General features: G+C 42.8%; 1 protein-coding gene across 4 annotated transcripts; it reads left to right on the top strand.

The window, feature by feature from the left end:
- Positions 1-445: 445 nt before the first annotated feature.
- PAIP2 (poly(A) binding protein interacting protein 2) lies at positions 446-19,803 on the top strand. Of its 4 annotated transcripts, none has more exons than XM_073356015.1 (5): positions 446-612; positions 2,669-2,803; positions 7,657-7,816; positions 15,309-15,488; positions 18,723-19,803. In XM_073356015.1, the coding sequence occupies exons 2-5, from the start codon at positions 2,793-2,795 to the stop codon at positions 18,777-18,779; spliced, it is 408 nt and encodes a 135-aa protein (XP_073212116.1). In that variant the 5' UTR covers positions 446-612; positions 2,669-2,792; the 3' UTR covers positions 18,780-19,803. The 4 variants fall into 4 exon arrangements, with proteins under 4 accessions (XP_073212116.1, XP_073212115.1, XP_073212117.1 ...); XM_073356014.1 differs by having other exon boundaries at positions 2,696-2,803; XM_073356016.1 differs by lacking the exon at positions 2,669-2,803.
- The last annotated feature ends 828 nt before the right edge of the window (positions 19,804-20,631 follow it).

Raw genomic sequence — 20,631 nt, forward strand, 5'->3', positions numbered from 1 at the left:
CTATGGCTGCAAAGCAAACAAAACCCAGGAGTCCTGGCCCCACAGCATACGCTGAGTCCGCCCCATGCATCCCTCCATCCTGGCCTCTCCTACAGAGCCAGAAGATGGAGACTTGGCTCACTCCGCACTCACCCCCTCCGACTACAGGTCCCAGCATGTAATGCTTCTTTTTCATCGCTCCACCTTCGATGTTCAAGATGGAGGCATAACCCCCGCCCCAGACTACAAGTCCCAGTATGCAGCGCGGCGCGTCCGAGCCAGTCAGCGTTCTGCTCCTGCGCCTCAAGCGGAGGCCGTCGACGCGGAAAAGACTGCGAATCCCGGCTTGCAGCGCGCCACCTCTCCGCCGGTGTCCCTTAGATGCCCTGCCCCAAGTCGGCGCATGGCGTGCCGGGATGTGTAGTGCACTGTCTGGTTCCGGAGCGGAGGGGGCGTGGCTTGTGAGGTCACATAGGTAGCGGAAGTGATTTCACATCCGGCCTGGCTGTTGTGTTTGGAAGGGGAAAGGGGTGGAGGGAGAAGAACCCGAATAAAGAGTGGGGGGGCACGAGGCGGAAGAGACCAGCTCGGAGCCCCAGCGCGCACCCTCTGCCATCCCGCTCCCAACAGCAGGTGGGCCCGGGGAGGTGGGGTTCGAGCCAGCCCGGCTGGGGGAAGGTGGCGGGGACCGTTCCTCCCCCCGGGCTCTGTGCGGGGGAGGGAGGCTCCCCTGAAGGATCCGGAGCCGAAGGCCTGGGTCGTCTAATGGCGCCTGTCTATTGTCTCGGGCTCTCCATCCGGGTACTGTGGGGGAAGAAAGGGGTGTCTCTGGCCGCGCGCGTGGCATGATGGGATAGCACTCGCCCCCTCACACACACAGACGAGATCGGCGAGGTGGCCTTATTGTTGGCGAACAAAGCGCGCGCGGCGGGGAGTAGGCGGGGCGTCGGGCACACGCGCGCGACATAGTGGTGAGCTTCGGGCGCGCGCCTGGGGGGTTCAGCTGCTCCCTGCGGCTCGCGCGGGGACTCGTCACCGGGAGGGGGTGGGGCTTGGGCATGCCGCGGCTACTCCGCTTGCGGGACCTGCCTCCTTGGCACCTCGCCGGGCATCCCTGCAGGGACCTCCATATGGGAGCGCGGCCCTGGTGGGGGGTGGGCTCTCCGGGGCAGCAGCGCGGAGCCTGCGGGCTCATGAGGAGAGGGCTTGGGGCACAGCCCCAGCTGGCGTGGCCATCCCTAGCGCTGGGGCAGCCTTCGGGAGGCAGAGGCATGTGCTTGGCGAGCCGCCACGGGAGGGGAGCAAGTCGGATCCGGGGCGGGGAAGGGCAGTGGCACTCTGCCCCCCTGCATGGAGCGGGACCAGGGATTCAGGCACCTGCCGTTCGGTGCCTGGTCCCGTTCTCGCTGCCGTAAGGCGCCGTGCCGTGCGGAGTGCTCTGCAACAGAGCAGCCCCTCTAGGTCCGAGTGCTGCCCAGGTTCGGGGGGATGCCCTGGGCAGGAACCGTACTGGAGCTCAGCTCCGGTAATAAATAGTTCCAGTCCAGCTGCTGTCTGTCCAGTTGACAGGTTTCAGAGTAGCAGCCGTGTTAGTCTGTATCCGTAAAAAGAACTGGAGGACTTGTGGCACCTTAGAGACTCTCACATTTATTAGAGCATAAGCGTTCCTGAGCTACAGCTCACTCTGTGGGATGCATGCTGATGAAGTGAGCTGTAGCTCACGAACGCTTATGCTCTAATAAATTTGTAGTCTCTAAGGTGCCACAAGTCCTCCTTTTGTCCAGTTGAGTGATGCTACGGAAACAGCTTAAACTTCTAATTGAGATAATGGTGTAACGGAACCCCACACAAATAGTTGGCACTTCTATAGGGCTTTCTATCTGAGAGCTTCAAAATTTTTATTTCACAACTTAATTAAATTTGTGATGCCTTCCATCTCAGCACTTTAAAGCCTTCTCATAAACATTAATTAAAACCATCTTCGCCCCTGTGAAGAAGATACTATGTCCATTTTATATATATACTATATTTGGCTTGCCCAAAATCACACAGCGTAAGTTTTTCTTCACTATGCCTTGAAATTTGTAAGTGGGTGGATCTCTGTATTAATGCCTTTCTACAGTTGGCTACAAAAGCTTTAGGAGTTTTAGCAGGCTTGCTGTTAAAATATAGGCATTTTTTACCTGAATGAAACTGACTTGGGCTAACCAGTTCTGACTTAGAATTGAAACAGAACAGGCTGCCTTGACTTTCAAGTCTGTTCTTATTGCATCTTGATTTCAGTTTAGTATTAATAGTGATTTCTATGCTATTTGTCCGATCACGCTAACAAAGCTTCATTTCTCAGTTTATTCACTAGCACGTCCATTAAGGAAAACTGAAGTATTTTTGAAATATTCTTCTATGCAGAGTGATATGTTTGCATCCTGCATGGATTTTATCATATGGCTTCTCCATATCATTAATTGGTTTCTTAATCTTGTTTATTTAGTAATTGGCTCTTGCTAAATCTGTTTAGATAATGTGACCAAGAATTTAGTGAAGCCAGAGCCAGAGAAATAAAATTGCAGTAGTGTAAACAAACATAACACTGCAGTGAGGTTTTTTATTCTTTTGGCATAGTAACATAACTTTGCTTAATGTTCAGTCAACTGCTACCAGTAAATGTTAAGAGGATGCTGTTGGTCAGTCTCTACAGTACTGCTTAATACTTTAGAAATTTGGAAGGAGCTCTATCAGTTTTTGTAGAGGAACATTGGAATTACTGTACTGAATTACATCTGTGGACCGTCCAGTCCAGTGGTCAGCACCAGATGCTTTGGAGGTAGGTGCAAGAATCCCCTCAGTAAGTAGATATGGGTTAATCTCCCCCTATGAAGGGTCTTCTCTTAATCCATAATAGAGATCTGTTTTAAGACCTGAAACATGAGCCTTTTTCTCTTTCAAAACTTTTCGTTAACATTAACTACTATAGGTCTGGATAGTCTTATGATCCATATTCACATCTAGTCTCTTTGAATCGTGCTAAATTCTTGTCCTTAATCTTCAAACTAAATATGCATTGTGTGAAAATATTTTCTTTTAATCAATCCTAAATCTGCCTGCCACCTTTTAATTTCAGCAAATGTTCCTTTACTCTGATGTTATGAGACAGAGAACAAAAGCTGTTGATCTACTTTCTCTACACCATTTACTTTTATATGTGCTAATCATGCCTCCTTTCTAAACTAAACAGTCTCAGTCTTTTAAATCTCTCCATGAGAGTTCTTCCATGCCCCTAATCATTCTTATTGCTTTTCTCTGACCCATCTCTAGTTATGGCATATCTGTTTTGAGATTGAGTGACCACGCACACTATTCCAGATGAAGCTGTTTCATTATGGCATAACTTTTCTGAAGTCTCCACTCTGTTACATAGTCATCAATATATTAAACACTCAATCTGATAATGACAGGTTTCAGAGTAGCAGCCGTGTTAGTCTGTATTCACAAAAAGAAAAGAGTACTAGTGGCACCTTAGAGACTAACCAATTTTTTTGAGCATAAGCTTTCGTGAGCTACAGCTCACTTCATCTGATGCAATCATGCATTCATGCATCCGATGAAGTGAGCTGTAGCTCACGAAAGCTTATGCTCAAATAAATTGGTTAGTCTCTAAGGTGCCACTAGTACTCTTTTCTTTTTGTCAATCTGATAAGTGAACAGCAGGTTGCCTCAGTGTTCCTTATAGCCACAATAAAAATTGACCACTATTCCTACTGTTTTGTGTGTCAGCTGTTTTTGATCCATGACAGTGTTCTGCCTCTCACTTCCTGACTCCTTGGTTCCTTTAGTAGCCTCTAGGGTGGGATTTTTTTTCAAAGGCTTTTTGACAGTCTAGTTTGTCAGCCTGCCCTCCTTTATCCACTGCTTTACTGAACCAGCCAAATTACATGTGCAACCACATCCTATTTCTAGTGCTACAGAAACTATCAAGACTATTTTAATTTGTCTGCCTAATGAATGTGATCAGTTATGAAGATTAACTGATCATGCTTTGGAGAAGTGGAGATATACTGCATGTTGCATTAAAAATGATTTTTTTTTACTGCAGAAAATTGAAATACACAGAATTATCTTTCTGGGTTAGGCACTAGCATGGGATTCAAGAAATCTGAATTCAGTTTCTTTGTGTCGTTGGGCAAATCACTTTGTGCCTAAGTTCCTACTTGTAAAAACACTTCTCTTCCTCATAAGGCTGTGGAGGATACTACCATACATATTTGGGAGGTGCTTAGCTATATTGGGGGACTATAAATGACTAGATAGATCTTTCTTCATACTTTGTATGGATTTTAATAAAACAGGATAGATTATATCTATATGCTAATTCCTGGAAAAAAATCTGGGTAATTACGCTGGTGTGCAAAAAGTCGCATGTAATGTTGATATCAAAGTTGATATCCAAACTAAGGGGGTGGGGAAGAACTTGCCATAGAAGGGAAAGATGACATAAATTCTAGAAAGCTTTTTAATTTTGTAAACTTCTAAATGTAAGCTGCAAAGAGTGAAGAGCAAAATACTGTAAATGAAGTCATTTTTAAAAAGTACAAATGTAAACAAGCATATGAATTGTCATGTTGGTTTTAATGCTCTTCAGCTTAATATAGGACTACAAAAGCGTTTCAGTAAAACTCCAGAAAAAGAATCCACTATATTCTTTATACTGCTAATTGCTAACCAGGCAGTAATCTCATTTCTGATCTCATTTTGTTGCATTTTCTGTTGAGTTAAACTGACTTTGTTTTCCTTTGTTTTGGATTATAAAGTCCATAATGGAACAAACTGGAGTGGTAGCTGCTAATCTTCCTCATCAACACTATACAATATCAAGTTGATTTCAAAAAGGCATATAGAAGATCTTTGCTCAATGTCTTGTTGATATTTAGACAAGCTGAAGCTTTGACCTAGAACTCTCATAATCCAAGAATCAATTTCTCTGAAGCAATCTATGGCATAGATATCCAAAGATAGAATCCAGCGTTTCTAAGCCCTAATAGCTAATATGGCTACTGTAGTAAGCATACCAGGGTGTACATGGGTGGTTTTTAAGACTCTCATCTTTCGATACAGCCAATTACTTACTCAAAAACTTACTTTGACAGTATCTCTCTGTATCCCCAGCTGGTTTGATAAAGTTGATTTTGTTCACCTTCTGCTTGATCCACTTTTACATCATCTCAATAAAGAGATCTGCAAAGTCATAATCTTGTTTTGAACTAATATCTCACACAAATTATTGTGATGTCGTAGTATCAATGACCTCACTACAGCATCCAGTAGGAGGAGAAATTGGGCTGCCAAGAAGGAACTCTGTATGTGAACACAGCTCCCTTAATTATAGTAAATGGCGAGAAAAACACCATGAAATGCATGAGGTGATTAGATTCAAAAGTAAACCTGGTGTCTTGGGGTCAGAATAGTCAAGTTTCCTAAGACTAGTAAAAGAATGTCTAGGTTTAAATGCAGCATAGACCAAAACATTGGCCTTTTAGTTTGGACTGTCAGGTTCTTTGTTTTCAGTTTTTACCATTTTTTAAAATTTGTAAATTTTGTTTGTGTTTTACAAAAGCTAATCAGTTTTTACTGATTTTTTTTCACCCAGATTTTGGACTAAAGTACATGAAAATACTGATTATGTTAAGAAAATCCAATCCATTACATTAGGTAGATGTGTTATTGAGTCTAAGTGTAAATGCTTGGCTGTCAGAGCAAGGCAGTGTCGTTAAAGATGTGCATGTGTACGTACTCTTAATGTACAGTTCAGAATAAACCACAGCATTAAACTGCTTTTATTTTCAATACTCTTACTTTTCTCTTTGCTTTTTTCTGTCCTCCCATCCCTGAATGTTAATCCCAATATTTAGCCAGAATAATAGTTAGGTTTTGTGCCACTTTTCACCCATTTTTAATTTTTGTAATAAACACTGATAAATTCCAGGGAAATCTTAAACAAAATAAACTGAAAATGAAGGGCTGAATAACCACTCTTCTGTTTACAACTCAAATAGATTCAGAAGTGATATGTTTCTGTTTGATCGTCATGGCCTGCCAGCCTTGTAAAAGGGTTATGATACTGAATACTATTGAACCTACACCTTGTAAACTGGCAAAGACTAAAACTGTGGGATTTGTCATAAGTCTAGGTTTAAATTACAAATGCAGTTTTATAACAAAGATTTGAATTTTTTCACATATTATACCTGCCAGAGTCCTGAACTCAAAAACTCTGTATGCTATGATGACTTCCTTGTGTACTGCAGGGCTAATGCAGAATCCTAACCTCAAAAGGAGAAATTGACTCTAGAATTTATGCAAATGTGTTAATGCTAAACATACTGAGAGTGATTTGGGATCTATGACAAGCTTGTCTTCCAGTTTATCCTAAATATGATCTCTTAGATGAAATTCCTCAGTCCGTGGGCTTTTGTTAATGGGGTAACTATAGAATTGTCCCATCAAAGGCCTGGTCTACACTAGGAAAATTAAGATTGCTTAATTACATCACTGGGGGGGGGTGTGAAAAAATCCACACACCCCTGAGCAGCATAGTTAAGGCAACCTAACCTCCAGCATAGATGGCTACAATACCACCTCTCCTGGAGATTACCTGTTCTGACAGTAGAATCCCTCTCATCAGTTTAGGTAGTTTTAATGCTGAAGCGCTACAGTGGTGCAGTTGTGCTGCTGTAGCATTTCAAGTGTAGACAAGCCCAAAGTGGCTGCGTATGAGAGAACCAAATTAAAATACAGTGACTGCAGTCTCTCTGAACTTTCCCAGGGTGTCTGAGCAGTGAAATGACCATCTGAAAGTCCATCCATGCATGCGTGGTGTTCTGTAAAGTCTCACTTTTTAGACCACCTCCACCTTGCCCCAGTCTCCTCAAAAGAATTCAATCCCCTGAAACATTAGTTACCTCATCTGTAGTAGTAGGGATAATGTCTTTATGGGGACTTTAATTCAGAAAAGAGGTTATAAAGGTACAGGTATGTTGAAAACTCACTTTTGAACACTTTCCCAATCATTTTGCTCATATCTACAAAAAAACCTTTGCTTTCAAAGTTGTGTGTGTTGGCAAGTGCTGCAGCAACTCCACTGTAGTGTAGATGCTTACGACAGTGATGAAGAGAGTTTTTCTGTCACTAGTAAATCCATCCCCATGAGAGGTGGTAGCTAAGTCAAAGGACTAATTCTTCCATTGACGTAGGGTGTCTACACCGGGGCTTAGGTTGGCTTAACGTACCTGAATTCATCTCTCTGAACTCTTCTCACCCCTGAGTGATGTAGCTAGCTTGACCTAAGCTTTAGGTGTAGATCAGCAGGCCTCTTAGTATTTTGGTGGGGCTTATTGAGGTAATTACAAGGAAAACTTCTTGAATGTACACAGAGCAGAGTTTAAAATGTAAATTGAACTTCTGTTAGGGTTCTCCCACATCTTGCCATTATGTGACTTTTGCGTAGCTAGCAGAAGTTGTAACTCTGTGGGGTGGTGGTCATTTACAAGCTCCACAACTACGCTTGATTTTTCTGTTGGTGACTGGAGTCTGTAAATACAGGTCCGGTGTTTACTAATGGTTACTGGATGGGGTTTATACAGATGCCAAATTTAAGTCTTTGATTACTGCAATTACTTTCAGGCTTCAACTCAAAGGCTCAACCATGAAAGATCCAAGTCGCAGCAGTACTAGCCCAAGCATCATCAACGAAGATGTGATTATTAATGGTCACTCTCATGAAGACGACAATCCATTCGCTGAGTATATGTGGATGGAAAATGAAGAGGAGTTTAACAGACAGGTAAGTTGCTTTACAGTTTTCAGATCTGTTGTGTATTCCACTTGTGTTTCTAGCTCACAGGGAAGACAGCATGGTCTAGTGACTGGAGTAGAGACTAGGTAGTCTGTAGACCTGGGCTCTAGTCTTGATTCTGCCACTGGGTTGCTGATGTTACTGTAGGAAAGTTTCAATCAGTGATTCGATTACCCCACCAGTAAAATAAGTAACTGCCCATCTTTTGATGACTGGATGAAAAACACTGTAGAAGTACAGTTTTGTTTTGTTAGCACAGAATTACATGAGAATATGCTGTGTGTAAAGCTGTCTTCCACAGTGTGGCTTACAGGAAAGAACTGTGGGTTCGAAGACTTCTCATGAGACCCTTTGTGGTGGGGGGGTGTTTAAATCTCATGAGGCCAGGTTACTGTGCTTTTAAGATATAACCAGGTGAAAAACATGCCTACAAGTACACCATTGGCCTTTATAAATCCACCTGCAGAACCCTACTTGGTCATGGGAATCTTGAGGCAACATAGTATTAGAGGGGGAGTTGGTAGTGACCCCTATATTTAAGTGCCTAATGCTTTCCTTTATAAAAGATTTTTGACTTCTTTCTTGAAGGATTTACACCTGTTTACAGCAGGCCTCTGAAATTCTTTGAAGACTTTGGATTTAGAAAAGAGCTTCTTTCTCTGCACTATGAAATTTCATTTGTTAGTTGTGTTACAAACTTATGAAAATCTCCATTTTCTTCTCACTTGCACTGTTAGCAATATTGTGCTGCCAAAATAATTAAATATGAACATCCTTACTCAAAACCAGCTTTGGGAATCTGAAGCTGCTTTGAGGGAGCTCTGGCAGCTATGCCAGAATCCCCCAAAACAAACCTCTGCCCCTCCAGATTTGGCTCATGGGCTCAGTTGCTCGTCTCCTGGGATGGGGGGAGAGAGGCTTCCCCCCAACCACTCCCTTTCTCACTCAATACATGGCCTCTGTAGCATATAACCACTGCTACCCTCCCCTACCCATGAGGGGGTAGTCCTATAGTCCTATAGTTCAAATGTTAGCAGTCTGTCTTGCAGTGCTGAGGGTTCAGGATTTAAACCCTATTGATGGGGCAGTTGTTGCAATTGCATGTAACAGAAATTGATTTCACCGTTTTCCTTTAGGAAAAACCGAGGAAATACCATTCAGAAACTATAAAAGAAAAAAAAAGGCTATTTAGGTTACAAAGTCAGGAAACACTAGAATTTAGGTTGCTTGTGCAGTGTAAATTCTGCCCTTTGTGCATATGCATTATGATAATATGTAATTAGACAATTTTTTCTTGGGACCCCCTGTGCTTTATTCAGTGCGTAGGATGGTTAATGCTCAGAATGAACCAGGGTTGTGTAGTGAATGAAGCCATTTGTGGGATCCCTGCCGCCTTCTCTCTAGAAGTTTAAAGGTGTATAGAAAACCAGGCAGGGGACTATAGGAGGGAGAACAGTCATGTAGTTGAGGCACGTAAATGCCAGAGTTCTGTTCTCTTCTTGCCTTTTCTACAGACATTCAGTGTGGTGCTGAGTGACTCGCTTAAACCAACATTTTGGCAAGTGGCTATTAATTGTGTGGAGGTGCCCACCTTGAGATACCTGGGGCCTTGCTCTTGAAGTATTGAATACTTGCAACTGAAGTCCATGGGAGCTGTGGGTGCTAAGCACTTCTTGTGATACTGCAGTGTGACCTGGAGAATAAGCACAGGATGGAGTACAGAGGTCCTGTGTTCTACTCCTGGCTCTGCCACTGACTCTGCGTTGCCTTAGGCAAACCTTCTTTTCTGAGTTTCTCTGCCTGTAAAATGGAGCTGTTATCTTACAGGGAAGATGTGCAGATACACTTATTGTGGGAGGGACTAAGGCAGTGTCTACACTTAAAATGGTAGAGCTGCACAGCTGCAGCACTTCAGCGTAGACAGCCTCTATGGTGACTGAAGGGGTTCTGAGGCTGTAGTTAATCCATGTCCCCAAGAGGCAGTAGCTGTTGACCTAGTGCTGTCCACACCAGGGATTTTTCACACCCCTGAGCGACATAGCTGGGTCAACCTAACTTTTCAGTGTAGATCAGCCCTGCTGAACAGCATCCTCAAAACGACTGATGAAATTAATATTGCATTGTTCACTGCAGGGTCTGAACTATATTCTGTAAATAGGGAAGGTCCACGCAGTGGACGACGGGGATAAAAAAGAAATAATGAGCAGTTGCCTCTTTCCATGAGGGCTGTGTGAAAATGCATTCATGTAACTGAAGGTTGAGTCATAATTCAGCCCCCTTGTGAATACGCATTAAGGTTGTACAAGGAACCTTAATTCTGGCATTTCCTAACTTTTGAGTGCATGAGCCAAATCTGTTGGAGTAAACTGTAAGAGTGGAGAAAGACTTGTTCAGCTTCCTCTGAACACATTTTCTAATCTTAATCTGTTCCCTGGGTCACCTTTGTTCCCTGGCTATGCCTGGCAGACATGGGGTGCCCATCTTTATTTGCTGCTTTTTATTCTGTCTGGGTCCTGCAGCACAGTGATGCTGCTGTCAGATAGAACTCTCTCCAAAGCTTGTCAGCAATACTTTTGTTAAGGATTAAGTCTAAGGCTATGATTTTGTCATGGATGTTTTTAGTAAAAGTCAGAGACAGGTCATGGGCAATAAACAAATAATCAGAGAAGCCATGACCTGTCCCTGACTTTTACTAAAAACATCCCTGACAAAATGGGGAGGGAGGAGGGTCCAGCACCCTGCATCCACCCACCCCCTAGCGGCTGGGAGCTGCAGGGACCCCAGTGGCTGTGGTGGCTTCCCCCCACCGCCCAGCGGTGGCAGGAGAGCTGCGGGAGGTCCCTTCCAGTAGTGAAGCTGGGCAGCTCAGGTGTTGCTGCTGATGGCGGCAGCCGGTCAGTTGCGGGGGGGGTGTCCCACCAGTTGCAGCTGATGGGCAGCTGCAGGGGGGTTCCCTGCTGCCCGCAAAGGCCAGGCTGGGCTGTTGTGGGGTTGCCAGCTGCGGCTGGTCAGCTGCAGGGCTCCCACTGTCACGAGTGTCGCCGTAGGGCACAGCTTCCGTGACATTATCTTAGCCTTAATTATGTCGTTTTTAGAGTATTCACTTACGCTCTTACTCAGGTGCTTCCCCTAACCCCTTTCCAAACACACACACACACACACACACACACACACACACACCTCGCTCAAGTGAATTCAATGGTGTTTTCAACCCAGGCTAGCTGGACTGGTTGGAGTCGTGGGTTAGAGCCTGGGTTCTTCCTTCATTCAGGCTGGTAACCTTCTTATCGTGCAGTGAGGACACAGGCTAAACTATTTGAGTGCTGATAGCCTTCCATTGCCTTCCCACAATTCCTCTTGCATACCCAGGACAGACAAGTAGACAGGTTCTCCCACAATTCACTAGGAAAGAATCAGAGTGGCTTAGCTTACTGCAGTACAGAGAACCATGCGATATTTCAAGCAGTCAAGGGATAAGAGGAAAGGTACTGTCCTGGATCAGTAACTGGTTAAAAGACAGGAAATGGTAAAAATAAATGGTCCGTTTTCAGAATGGCGAGATGTATATAGAGGTGTCTCCCAGGGATCTGTACTGAGATCAGTGCTGTTCAACATATTCATAAATGATCTGGAAAAAGGGGTAAATAGGTGGCAAGATTTGCAGATGGCACAAAATTACTCAAGATAAGTCCAAAGCAGACTGCAAGGAGTTCATAGAATCATAGAATATCAGGGTTGGAAGGGACCTCAGGAGGTCATCTAGTCCAACCCCCTGCTTAAAAGCAGGACCAATCCCCAATTAAATCATCCCAGCCAGGACTTTGTCACGCCTGACCTTAAAAACTTCTAAGGAAGGAGATTCCACCACCTCCCTAGGCAACGCATTCCAGTGTTTCACCACCCTCCTAGTGAAAAAGTTTTTCCTAATATCCAACCTAAACCTCCCCGACTGCAACTTGAGACCATTACTCCTTGTCCTGTCCTACCACTGAGAATAGTCTAGAACCATCCTCTCTGGAACCACCTCTCAGGTAGTTGAAAGCAGCTATCAAATCCCCCCTCATTCTTCTCTTCTGCAGACTAAACAATCCCAGTTCCCTCAGCCTCTCCTCATAAGTCATGTGTTCCAGACCCCTAATCATTTTTGTTGCTCTTCGCCGAAATTTTTCAAATTTATCCACATCCTTCTTGTAGTGTGGGGCCCAAAACTGGACACACTACTCCAGATGAGGCCTCACCAATGTCGAATAGAGGGGGACGATCACGTCCCTCGATCTGCTCGCTATGCCCCTACTTATACATCCCAAAATGCCATTGGCCTTCTTGGCAACAAGGGCACACTGCTGACTCATATCCAGCTTCTCGTCCACTGTCACCCCTAGGTCCTTTTCCGCAGAACTGCTGCCTAGCCATTCGGTCCCTAGTCTGTAGCTGTGCATTGGGTTCTTCCGTCCTAAGTGCAGGACCCTGCACTTATCCTTATTGAACCTCATCAGATTTCTTTTGGCCTAATCCTCCAATTTGTCTAGGTCCCTCTGTATCCTATCCCTGCCCTCCAGTGTATCTACTACTCCTCCCAGTTTAGTATCATCTGCAAATTTGCTGAGAATGCAATCCACACCATCCTCCAGATCATTTATGAAGATATTGAACAAAACCGGCCCCAAGACCGACCCCTGGGGCACTCCACTTGACACCGGCTGCCAACTAGACATGGAGCCATTGATCACTACCCGTTGAGCCCGACAATCTAGCCAACTTTCTACCCACCTTATAGTGCATTCATCCAGCCCGTACTTCTTTAACTTGCTGACAAGAATACTGTGGGAGACCGTGTCAAAAGCTTTACTAAAGTCAAGAAACAATACATCCACTGCTTTCCCTTCATCCAGAGAACCAGTAATCTCATCATAGAAGGCGATTAGATTAGTCAGGCATGACCTTCCCTTGGTGAATCCATGCTGACTGTTCCTGATCACTTTCCTCTCATGTAAGTGCTTCAGGATTGATTCTTTGAGGACCTGCTCCATGATTTTTCCGGGGACTGAAGTGAGGCTGACTGGCCTGTAGTTCCCAGGATCCTCCTCCTTCCCTTTTTTAAAGATTGGCACTACATTAGCCTTTTTCCAGTCATCCGGGACTTCCCCCGTTCGCGAGTTTTCAAAGATAGTGGCCAATGGCTCTGCAATCACAGCCGCCAGTTCCTTTAGCACTCTCGGATGCAGCTTGTCCGGCCCGATGGACTTGTGCACGTCCAGCTTTTCTAAATAGTCCCTAACCACCTCTTTCTCCACAGAGGGCTGGTCATCTGTTCCCCATGTTGTGATGCCCAGCGCAGCAGTCTGGGAGCTGACCTTGTTAGTGAAGACAGAGGCAAAAAAAGCATTGAGTACATTAGCTTTTTCCACATCCTCTGTCACTAGGTTGCCTCCCTCATTCATTAAGGGGCCCACACTTTCCTTGGCTTTCTTCTTGTTGCCAACATACCTGAAGAAACCCTTCTTACAAAGGGATCTCACAAAACTGGGTGACGGGGCAACACAATGTACTCCTCGAGGAGTTCTGCACCACTGCACAATACAGAATTTTGTGGAAATTAATGTTGGGCTTGCAGAATTTCCATTTTTCCCCATAGAAATAGGCTGCAGAGATGTTGGCCACCACTAGGGGCTGCTGGACCCGGCAGAGCCCAGCTCACAAATAGAAGACAAGGCTGTGTTGAGGGAGAGGGAACTGGAAGGTTTCCAGCAGCTGCAGTTTCCCACACACCCTGAAGTAAGGAGACAGCAACACGCAGGAAATGCTGAGCAAGCCCTGGGACCTAGCATCAGGCTGTTTCTCCCTCTGAATCCCTGGGCTCTAGGAGGGTAGGGTCTGCGTGTCTGGGCTGGGGGGAGAGGGAACGTGGAGCTGGGCTCTGGGGGTAGGGTGTGTGTGTGTCTGGGCGGGGGGGGGGGGGGGGGGGCACAGCTGGGCTCTGGGGGAGAGTGAGTGTCTGGCAGGCTCGGGTGGGAGAGGGCAAAGAAACAGGAACTGGGTTGTCATAGGGATTTCTTTAACTCTCTGCTCCTGGGGAAATGTCTTTTGTTTCTATTGTTACACACATGCTGACCGGTGTTTTGAAATAAATTAACAAAATAATTGAAACTGGCGTGATTACATAGTGTTGTTTTGACAAATATTGTGTGCAGAATTTTTAATTTTTTGGAGCAGAATTCCCCCAGGAGTAACAATGGCAGATGAATTAAATGTTGATAAATTCAAAGTAATGCACATTGGAAAATGTAATCCCAACTATATATACAAAATGATGGGATCTAAATTAGCTGTTACCATTAAAGAAAGAGACCTTGTTGATAGTTTTCTGAAAACATCTGCTCAATATGCAGTGGCAGTCAAAAAAGCTTAATATTAGGAAGCATTAGGAAAGGAATAGATAATAAGACAGAAAATAGCATAGTAACACTCTCTATAAATCCATGGTATGTGCTCACACCTTGAATAGTGTGCGCCAGTCTGATCACCACATCTGAAAAAGATCTATTAGAATAGAAAAAGGTACAGAGAAGGGCAAGAAAAACAACTAATGGTATGGAACAGCTTCCCTGTGAGGAGAGATTAAAAAGACTGGGACTTTTCAGCTTGGAAAAGAGACCACTGTGGGGGATATGAGAGAGGTCTATAAAATCTTGACTGGGTGGAGAAAGTGAGGAGGTATTGTTTACTCTTTCATGTAGCACAAGAACCAGGGATCAGCCAATGAAATTAATAGGTAGCAGGATTAAAACAAACAAAAGGAAGTACTACTTCACACAATGCACAGTCAATGTGTGGAACTCATTGTCAGGGGATGTTGTAAAGGCCAAAAATTATAACTCAGTTCAAAAAAAGAACTTAATAAGGTCATGGAGGATGGGTCCATCAATGGCTGTTAGCCAAAATGTCAAGGATGCAACCCCAGGCTCTGGGTGTCTCTAGCCTCTGACTGCCAGAAGCTGAGAGTTGATGATGGGATGGGTTGCTCAATGATTACCTGTTCTGTTCATTTCCTCTGAAGCACCTGGCATTGGCCGCTGTTGGAAGACAGGGTACTGGGTTAGATGGACCATTGGTATTACCCAGTGGGGTTGTTTTTGTGTTCTTATGTCCCCCAGAAATCCTAGTTATACACACACACGGGCACAGAACCAGTGAGCGCATGGTAATTCACGCAGGGCTTTGCACTGTGGCTGCTCACACCTGGGTGCTGAGTTAACTGTGCAGATATGATAGGTTGAGAACCACTGCTCCATTTACCATTGTGGGCTGCATATGCAGCTGTCTGTGTTGTGGGCTGTGTCCACACAATACATATTCTACCGGTGTAGCCATGAGGATGTCACATGGACTGCAGCTGTGTGCTGATTGGGTCGAGGGTTGAGAACCACTGCCATAGAGACACTTACCCACCAGAACACTCTTTTCCCCTTTCTAACTTTAGATTGAAGAGGAGTTATGGGAAGAAGAATTTATTGAGCGTTGTTTCCAGGAAATGCTGGAAGAGGAGGAAGAACATGAGTGGTTTATTCCCGCTCGAGACCTCCCACAAACAATGGATCAAATCCAGGACCAGTTTAATGACCTCGTTATCAGTGACAGCTCATCACTGGAGGATCTGGTGGTATGTTTCCTCTCTGCTTGTTCTTAATAACTTTGTATTTGAAATTTTTAAAAAAATCACCTTCCAAAAGACTCTACGTGCTTTGATGGGTCATTAAAATGGCTAATAAAAAAAACCAACAGCAACAACCAATTATCAGTAATATCATGGCTCTCCAGCTCAGATCCAATTATCAGTAATATCATGGCTCTCCAGCTCAGATCCCATACATAATCCAGAAATCTCTTTAACCTGATATGCACTTGTAAGGGGGAAATACTAAATTATTAGGTACAGTATTGTTTATACCAAAAATGGTATGGAATGTGATAGTGGCTGAAGTTCTTTGGGATTGTCCATAGAATTGCATGGGTGTTTTGCACAGTTCATGCCACAAATACTAGTGGTGTGTGGGTGTATATGCTGCTTGGCAGAAATCGTTACTAAATGAAAGGCAAAAGGTTGAACATACTGACTGCATAGCATGTAATCCAACAGCAATGGTTTAATTTAACAGCTCTTGTTACAGACAAAGTCTGATATTCATCCAGACCTCATGTTAACTATCACAGAATTTGGCATGTTGGAAATAGAGCCTTAGGACTGAAATAATACAGTCCAGATATAGCTTGAGATATATTGGAAGAACATTTTGAAAGAGATTACCGAAATTTGTATTGACTGTAGCCAGTATCATTAATTATTGATTTGTCAGGCCAAAACTTTAAAATAGGTGGAGATGATCTTGTTACTTGTACTTAGGAATGATTATTTGTGCCAGGAAAACTAAACCTTCTGCAAAAACTTAGTGTAAATCTTGCTAACTCTCCTTTACAAGTGTTAGGGGGCTTATTCTTTCACCCACTTACTTCCCTGGTCCTTCTCTCATGAACAGAGAGCAACAATACCCAAAGTCCAAAGGTGCAAACAATTCGATATTTGTTGGGGTGAACTTCCAGCACGCATGATTCTAGTTTCCTTCCTTAGTGTCCCCCTTCCCAGCTCTGAAACCACAGAGCCTTACCTGTGTCCCTGTTCCCATTCCTGCCCTTAGCTAAACATGATTCCAATTTCCAACCTCCATTCCCTGTTCCCATTTCCCTCCCTTACTTCCTGATTGACTGCAGACTATATAGTAAAACTTGAGTTCTGCTTAGTTATACCTTAACCAATCATTTTACTGAAATTTAACTAACCAATCCTAAAATATTGTAACACGATTATTTCATCAATTATATCCCACCACCTTAATTAGTTTACACCCAGCAAAATTAATTATACAGCAGACAAATGATCACAGAACCAGACAGAAAGAAAAGGAGTACTTGTGGCACCTTAGAGACTAACCAATTTATTTGAGCATGAGCTTTCGTGAGCTACAGCTCACTTCTAGAACCAGACAGATTATACAGACAAACAATAGGGAAATGGGGACTACAATGACAGAACAACAAAGAAATGAGGATTTCACATCCCAGCTATTGATAAATGAGTTCTTGCCAGACAGGATGCTATCAAACTAAGTTTCCTTTTACATTTTCTAGGCACTTACTTCCCTTTCTCTGGAGGCGATAGGCATTATCAGGACAGGATTGTATTCCTAACAGCCCAATAGCACCTTATTTCAATGTGACTAGTTTGGAATGTGAGGATGTGACCTGTCCCTTCCCAGCTTATGGCTGCCTCTGTTGCTTAGCCAAAGGCCTTAGCCTAAGAACAGGGCCTCAGACTGTCACAGTAAGAGAAGGCCCTTACACCGGCAGACAGTGATTTTGATTCTTTCTTTTATACTGCTATAACTAGTTAAGTGATGATACACCTAAATTCTTAGAGTATAGGCCTTTACAGACAGGCCTGAATATCTATATCCTAACAAGTACTTGGAAGTATTTTAATGTCTAGGTTCCTAAAATAGGAACTGTTCTTAAATGTACAAAGATGTTGAAATGAACTAAAAGTACCCAAACAAGCTTCAGAAAGTACCTGTTAGCCCAGAATAGTTAACTTGCAAGAGCAACTAGTATAAAATGTTATAACTGACACTCCCAAAAGCAAGGGAACTACATGGCAGTGCTGAGACATACAACGCTGACACTTATTACAGCTGCCTAATGTCCCTGATATTCAGTGCACACCCTCTTGCAGCTGCCTTCAGTGCAATGGCTATTGACCCATGATAGAGGTACACAGGGTACATTCAGTAATGTTGGACTTCTCTAGAAATCCGACAGTAGAGAGAGATTTGTTGCTAGCCTGACACTAATGCTAGTGATCAACCACACACTAAACTGTACTGCTGAAATGTTCTTGTGGACTTGAAGTTTCTTGTTAAATATCGATACTTCATAATAAGCCTTGAAAAAATAAAATTGTAACTTCTAGGCCAATGTATCTTTCAGCGCAATGACTCAAGATAGCAAAACATACAACTGGCCTAAAATATAAAGTGGTAACCAAGATGCTGATGACAAAACTAATGTGTAAACCAATTAAGAGTTTAAATAAATTCATGCTTCCAGCTATCCCAGTTTCTGTTCTCTTCCTTTGTTAGGCAATACATGGAAATTGTGTAAAGTGAAGTTTCTCTTGGTGCTGCTTATTGCCCAAATGGAAGTTCTTACATTCCTGAGTTCTCTGGAAATGCTATAGGGTGGCTAATTATGAAATAAGCACATTCATATTATATTTCAACATAACTCTTCTTTGAAGGAAAAACCAGTCAGTCAATGGCTTAAAATTATTTAAATCTAACGTCAAGTCTGTTTGCTTATGTTACATACAGAATGGGTCTACAAACAAATGTATAAGGTTAAAGACCATGTGACACTTGTCCAGAGTCAATTTGACTGAATTAAAACTCTGGTGCTTTGGGTGTTTTTGGGAGACTACAGGCTTTAACTTACAGCTTTTCAGGGAAGGGACTTTCTCCTTAGGCACTATGCGAATAAGTACTAAACACAAAACTAAACTAAACACTAAACTAAATAAGTACTAACACAATGGGACTCTGATTTAATTGAAGCCTCTAGGTGCTGCTGCTGTTTGGGTTTGGTTTTTTTTAAAAAAAGATATTAATAGCCATGATGAACAGGTGAAGGGTTCTAAACCTCTTTGCACTGGATTTAGTGTATTCAAGAATTCACGTTAAATTGTCTGTCACTTTAAACTTGTAAACTATGGCTATGAACAATGCTTTGATTGGTCAGGAAAAGTGAGATATAAGTAATACCGTGATTTGGTTGTCTTTCTCCCCAGGTCAAGAGTAATCTGAATCCAAACGCAAAGGAGTTTGTTCCAGGGGTGAAGTACTAAATATATGAGTAGACTGGGCCCTCTTTTGGTGGATGTAGCACAATTTCCACACTGTGAAGCCAGTATTAGAAGATTTAATTGTAAAAGCTCTCTCTTCTCGTCACTGTGTTACACTTATGCATTGCCAAAGTTTTGTTAGTCTTGCATGCTTAATAAAAGTGCTGAGACTGTTATTAAGTAAAAAGCTGTCAAAAGTTTAATGAAAACATAATTGGACCCTGGCTTTCTGTGAAGGAGACAGTGAGGTAAGAAGCACCAGTCAAGTTGAGACAAAGTACCAAATTTTTTAAAACCTCTTGCAGACTCTGTCTTTTTAACAGGATTTAACTAAGGATGGTCTGTTACTAAAACATGTCAACTGGTGTTAATTTGCACCTGATAATGCCTTAACTTAAAAATAAAAGCAAGGTTATCGGATCATTATGCAAATTAGCTAACTTTCCGTTTCAGTATTTTTACTAATGTTAATTTTTTTCCTTATCAAGAAAAACTTTACTTCATGCTCTTCTTTTTGAGAAGTGTAAATGAACTATCATACCAGACTTTCACAGACCTGTACAGAGTCCTAGATCTCAGCTACTGAACTAACAAATAAGCAGTTGGAAGAAATTTCCTGTATTTACAGTCTATCATGTTACAAATGTTTGTTTCACTTCCTAATTACATTTAAGGAGATGTGAGTTTCATCACAATTTCTTCCAAGAACTTGGATACATAGCACACTGTCTATGTAACTTTTAGCATACAACCTTAAGATAGCTGGATTTAACCAAGAAACCTTTAGCGTTAGTGATTTGAGTGGTGCTTTTCCCTTGCTTTGTTTAATCATCACTACACAATAGTCTACAGCACAACAACTTTTTTCTTTTAATAAAGCTAGAACAGTTTTGGCTTCTTAAACTTCATATTTGGGTAGGTTAAGCTGCCATACGTGTTCAGTGTGAATAGTGTTTAAGTTGAAAATATTGTAAAAAAATTATATTTTTTCAAAAATATTTAAAAAAATAAATAATAGTAGAAATGATTTGGTGATTGTCTCTTTTAATATGCACCCTGCTCAGACACTCGCATTTGGTAGTGTGAGGAAATGAGGGGGATAATTCTGCTCTACCCCAGCAAGACTAGTGCTTTAGGTTTAAATGAGTGGTGCTCCTTGTAACAGGCTAGACCAAAGTAATGACTTGAAGTTGGTATCTGGTTTACTTCTCCTTTCTTCATACTAGCATTTCCTTGACAATCTTCCCTTAGGTACATTTCTCACTACTACTAATGGCAGTTCAACTCCATCATTGCTTGCAGTATTGCAAACCCTGGTATAGACAGTGCCCAGCTGATGGCACCATTTGAGGGACAATGGCTAAAACTGTCAGAAGATTTCAGAAGCTTTTATGGCACAATCTGAGTCCTGCCACACTTTGGGTGTCACAGACAAATTGCGCCTGAATGCAGCTGATAATGAAAAGCTGTTGGAAGACACTGGAAAGGGACTTAAATGATCATTATGGGTATAGTGGGTAGCTTCAAAGTGTTGGCAGAATAGAGATGGATCCTAATTTCCACCCAGCTAGCTTTGTTTAATGTTACACTTAAAGCTGAACTGACTTTCTCTGAGATGAACCCGAATCCTTTCTGTCCTTCTACTTATATGTACTCTTGACAATGCCAGCATTTTATTTTAGAAGCTTTGTTTCCATTCAAATCTACTGGATTACTTCCTCTTCTGATCGTAGGCATGTTGAGTAATTTATCCACACACGGGTATTTGGTAATCTAAGCACCCATTTCTAGTACGGATCAGCAACTTTAATATTTTCTACATTTAGAATGAGAAATCACCACCTAGAAGAATCTC

The sequence above is a fragment of the Lepidochelys kempii genome, chromosome 8 (genome assembly GCF_965140285.1).
Source record: "Lepidochelys kempii isolate rLepKem1 chromosome 8, rLepKem1.hap1, whole genome shotgun sequence".
In the NCBI taxonomy this organism is placed as follows: Eukaryota; Metazoa; Chordata; order Testudines; family Cheloniidae; genus Lepidochelys; species Lepidochelys kempii.

Bases quoted from the DNA above. Each gene is read 5' to 3' on its own strand.
- PAIP2 (XM_073356015.1), top strand. The intron at 7,817-15,308 runs GTAAGTTGCTTT...TTCTAACTTTAG, and splicing joins AAGAGGAGTTTAACAGACAG to ATTGAAGAGGAGTTATGGGA. The intron at 15,489-18,722 runs GTATGTTTCCTC...CTTTCTCCCCAG, and splicing joins CATCACTGGAGGATCTGGTG to GTCAAGAGTAATCTGAATCC.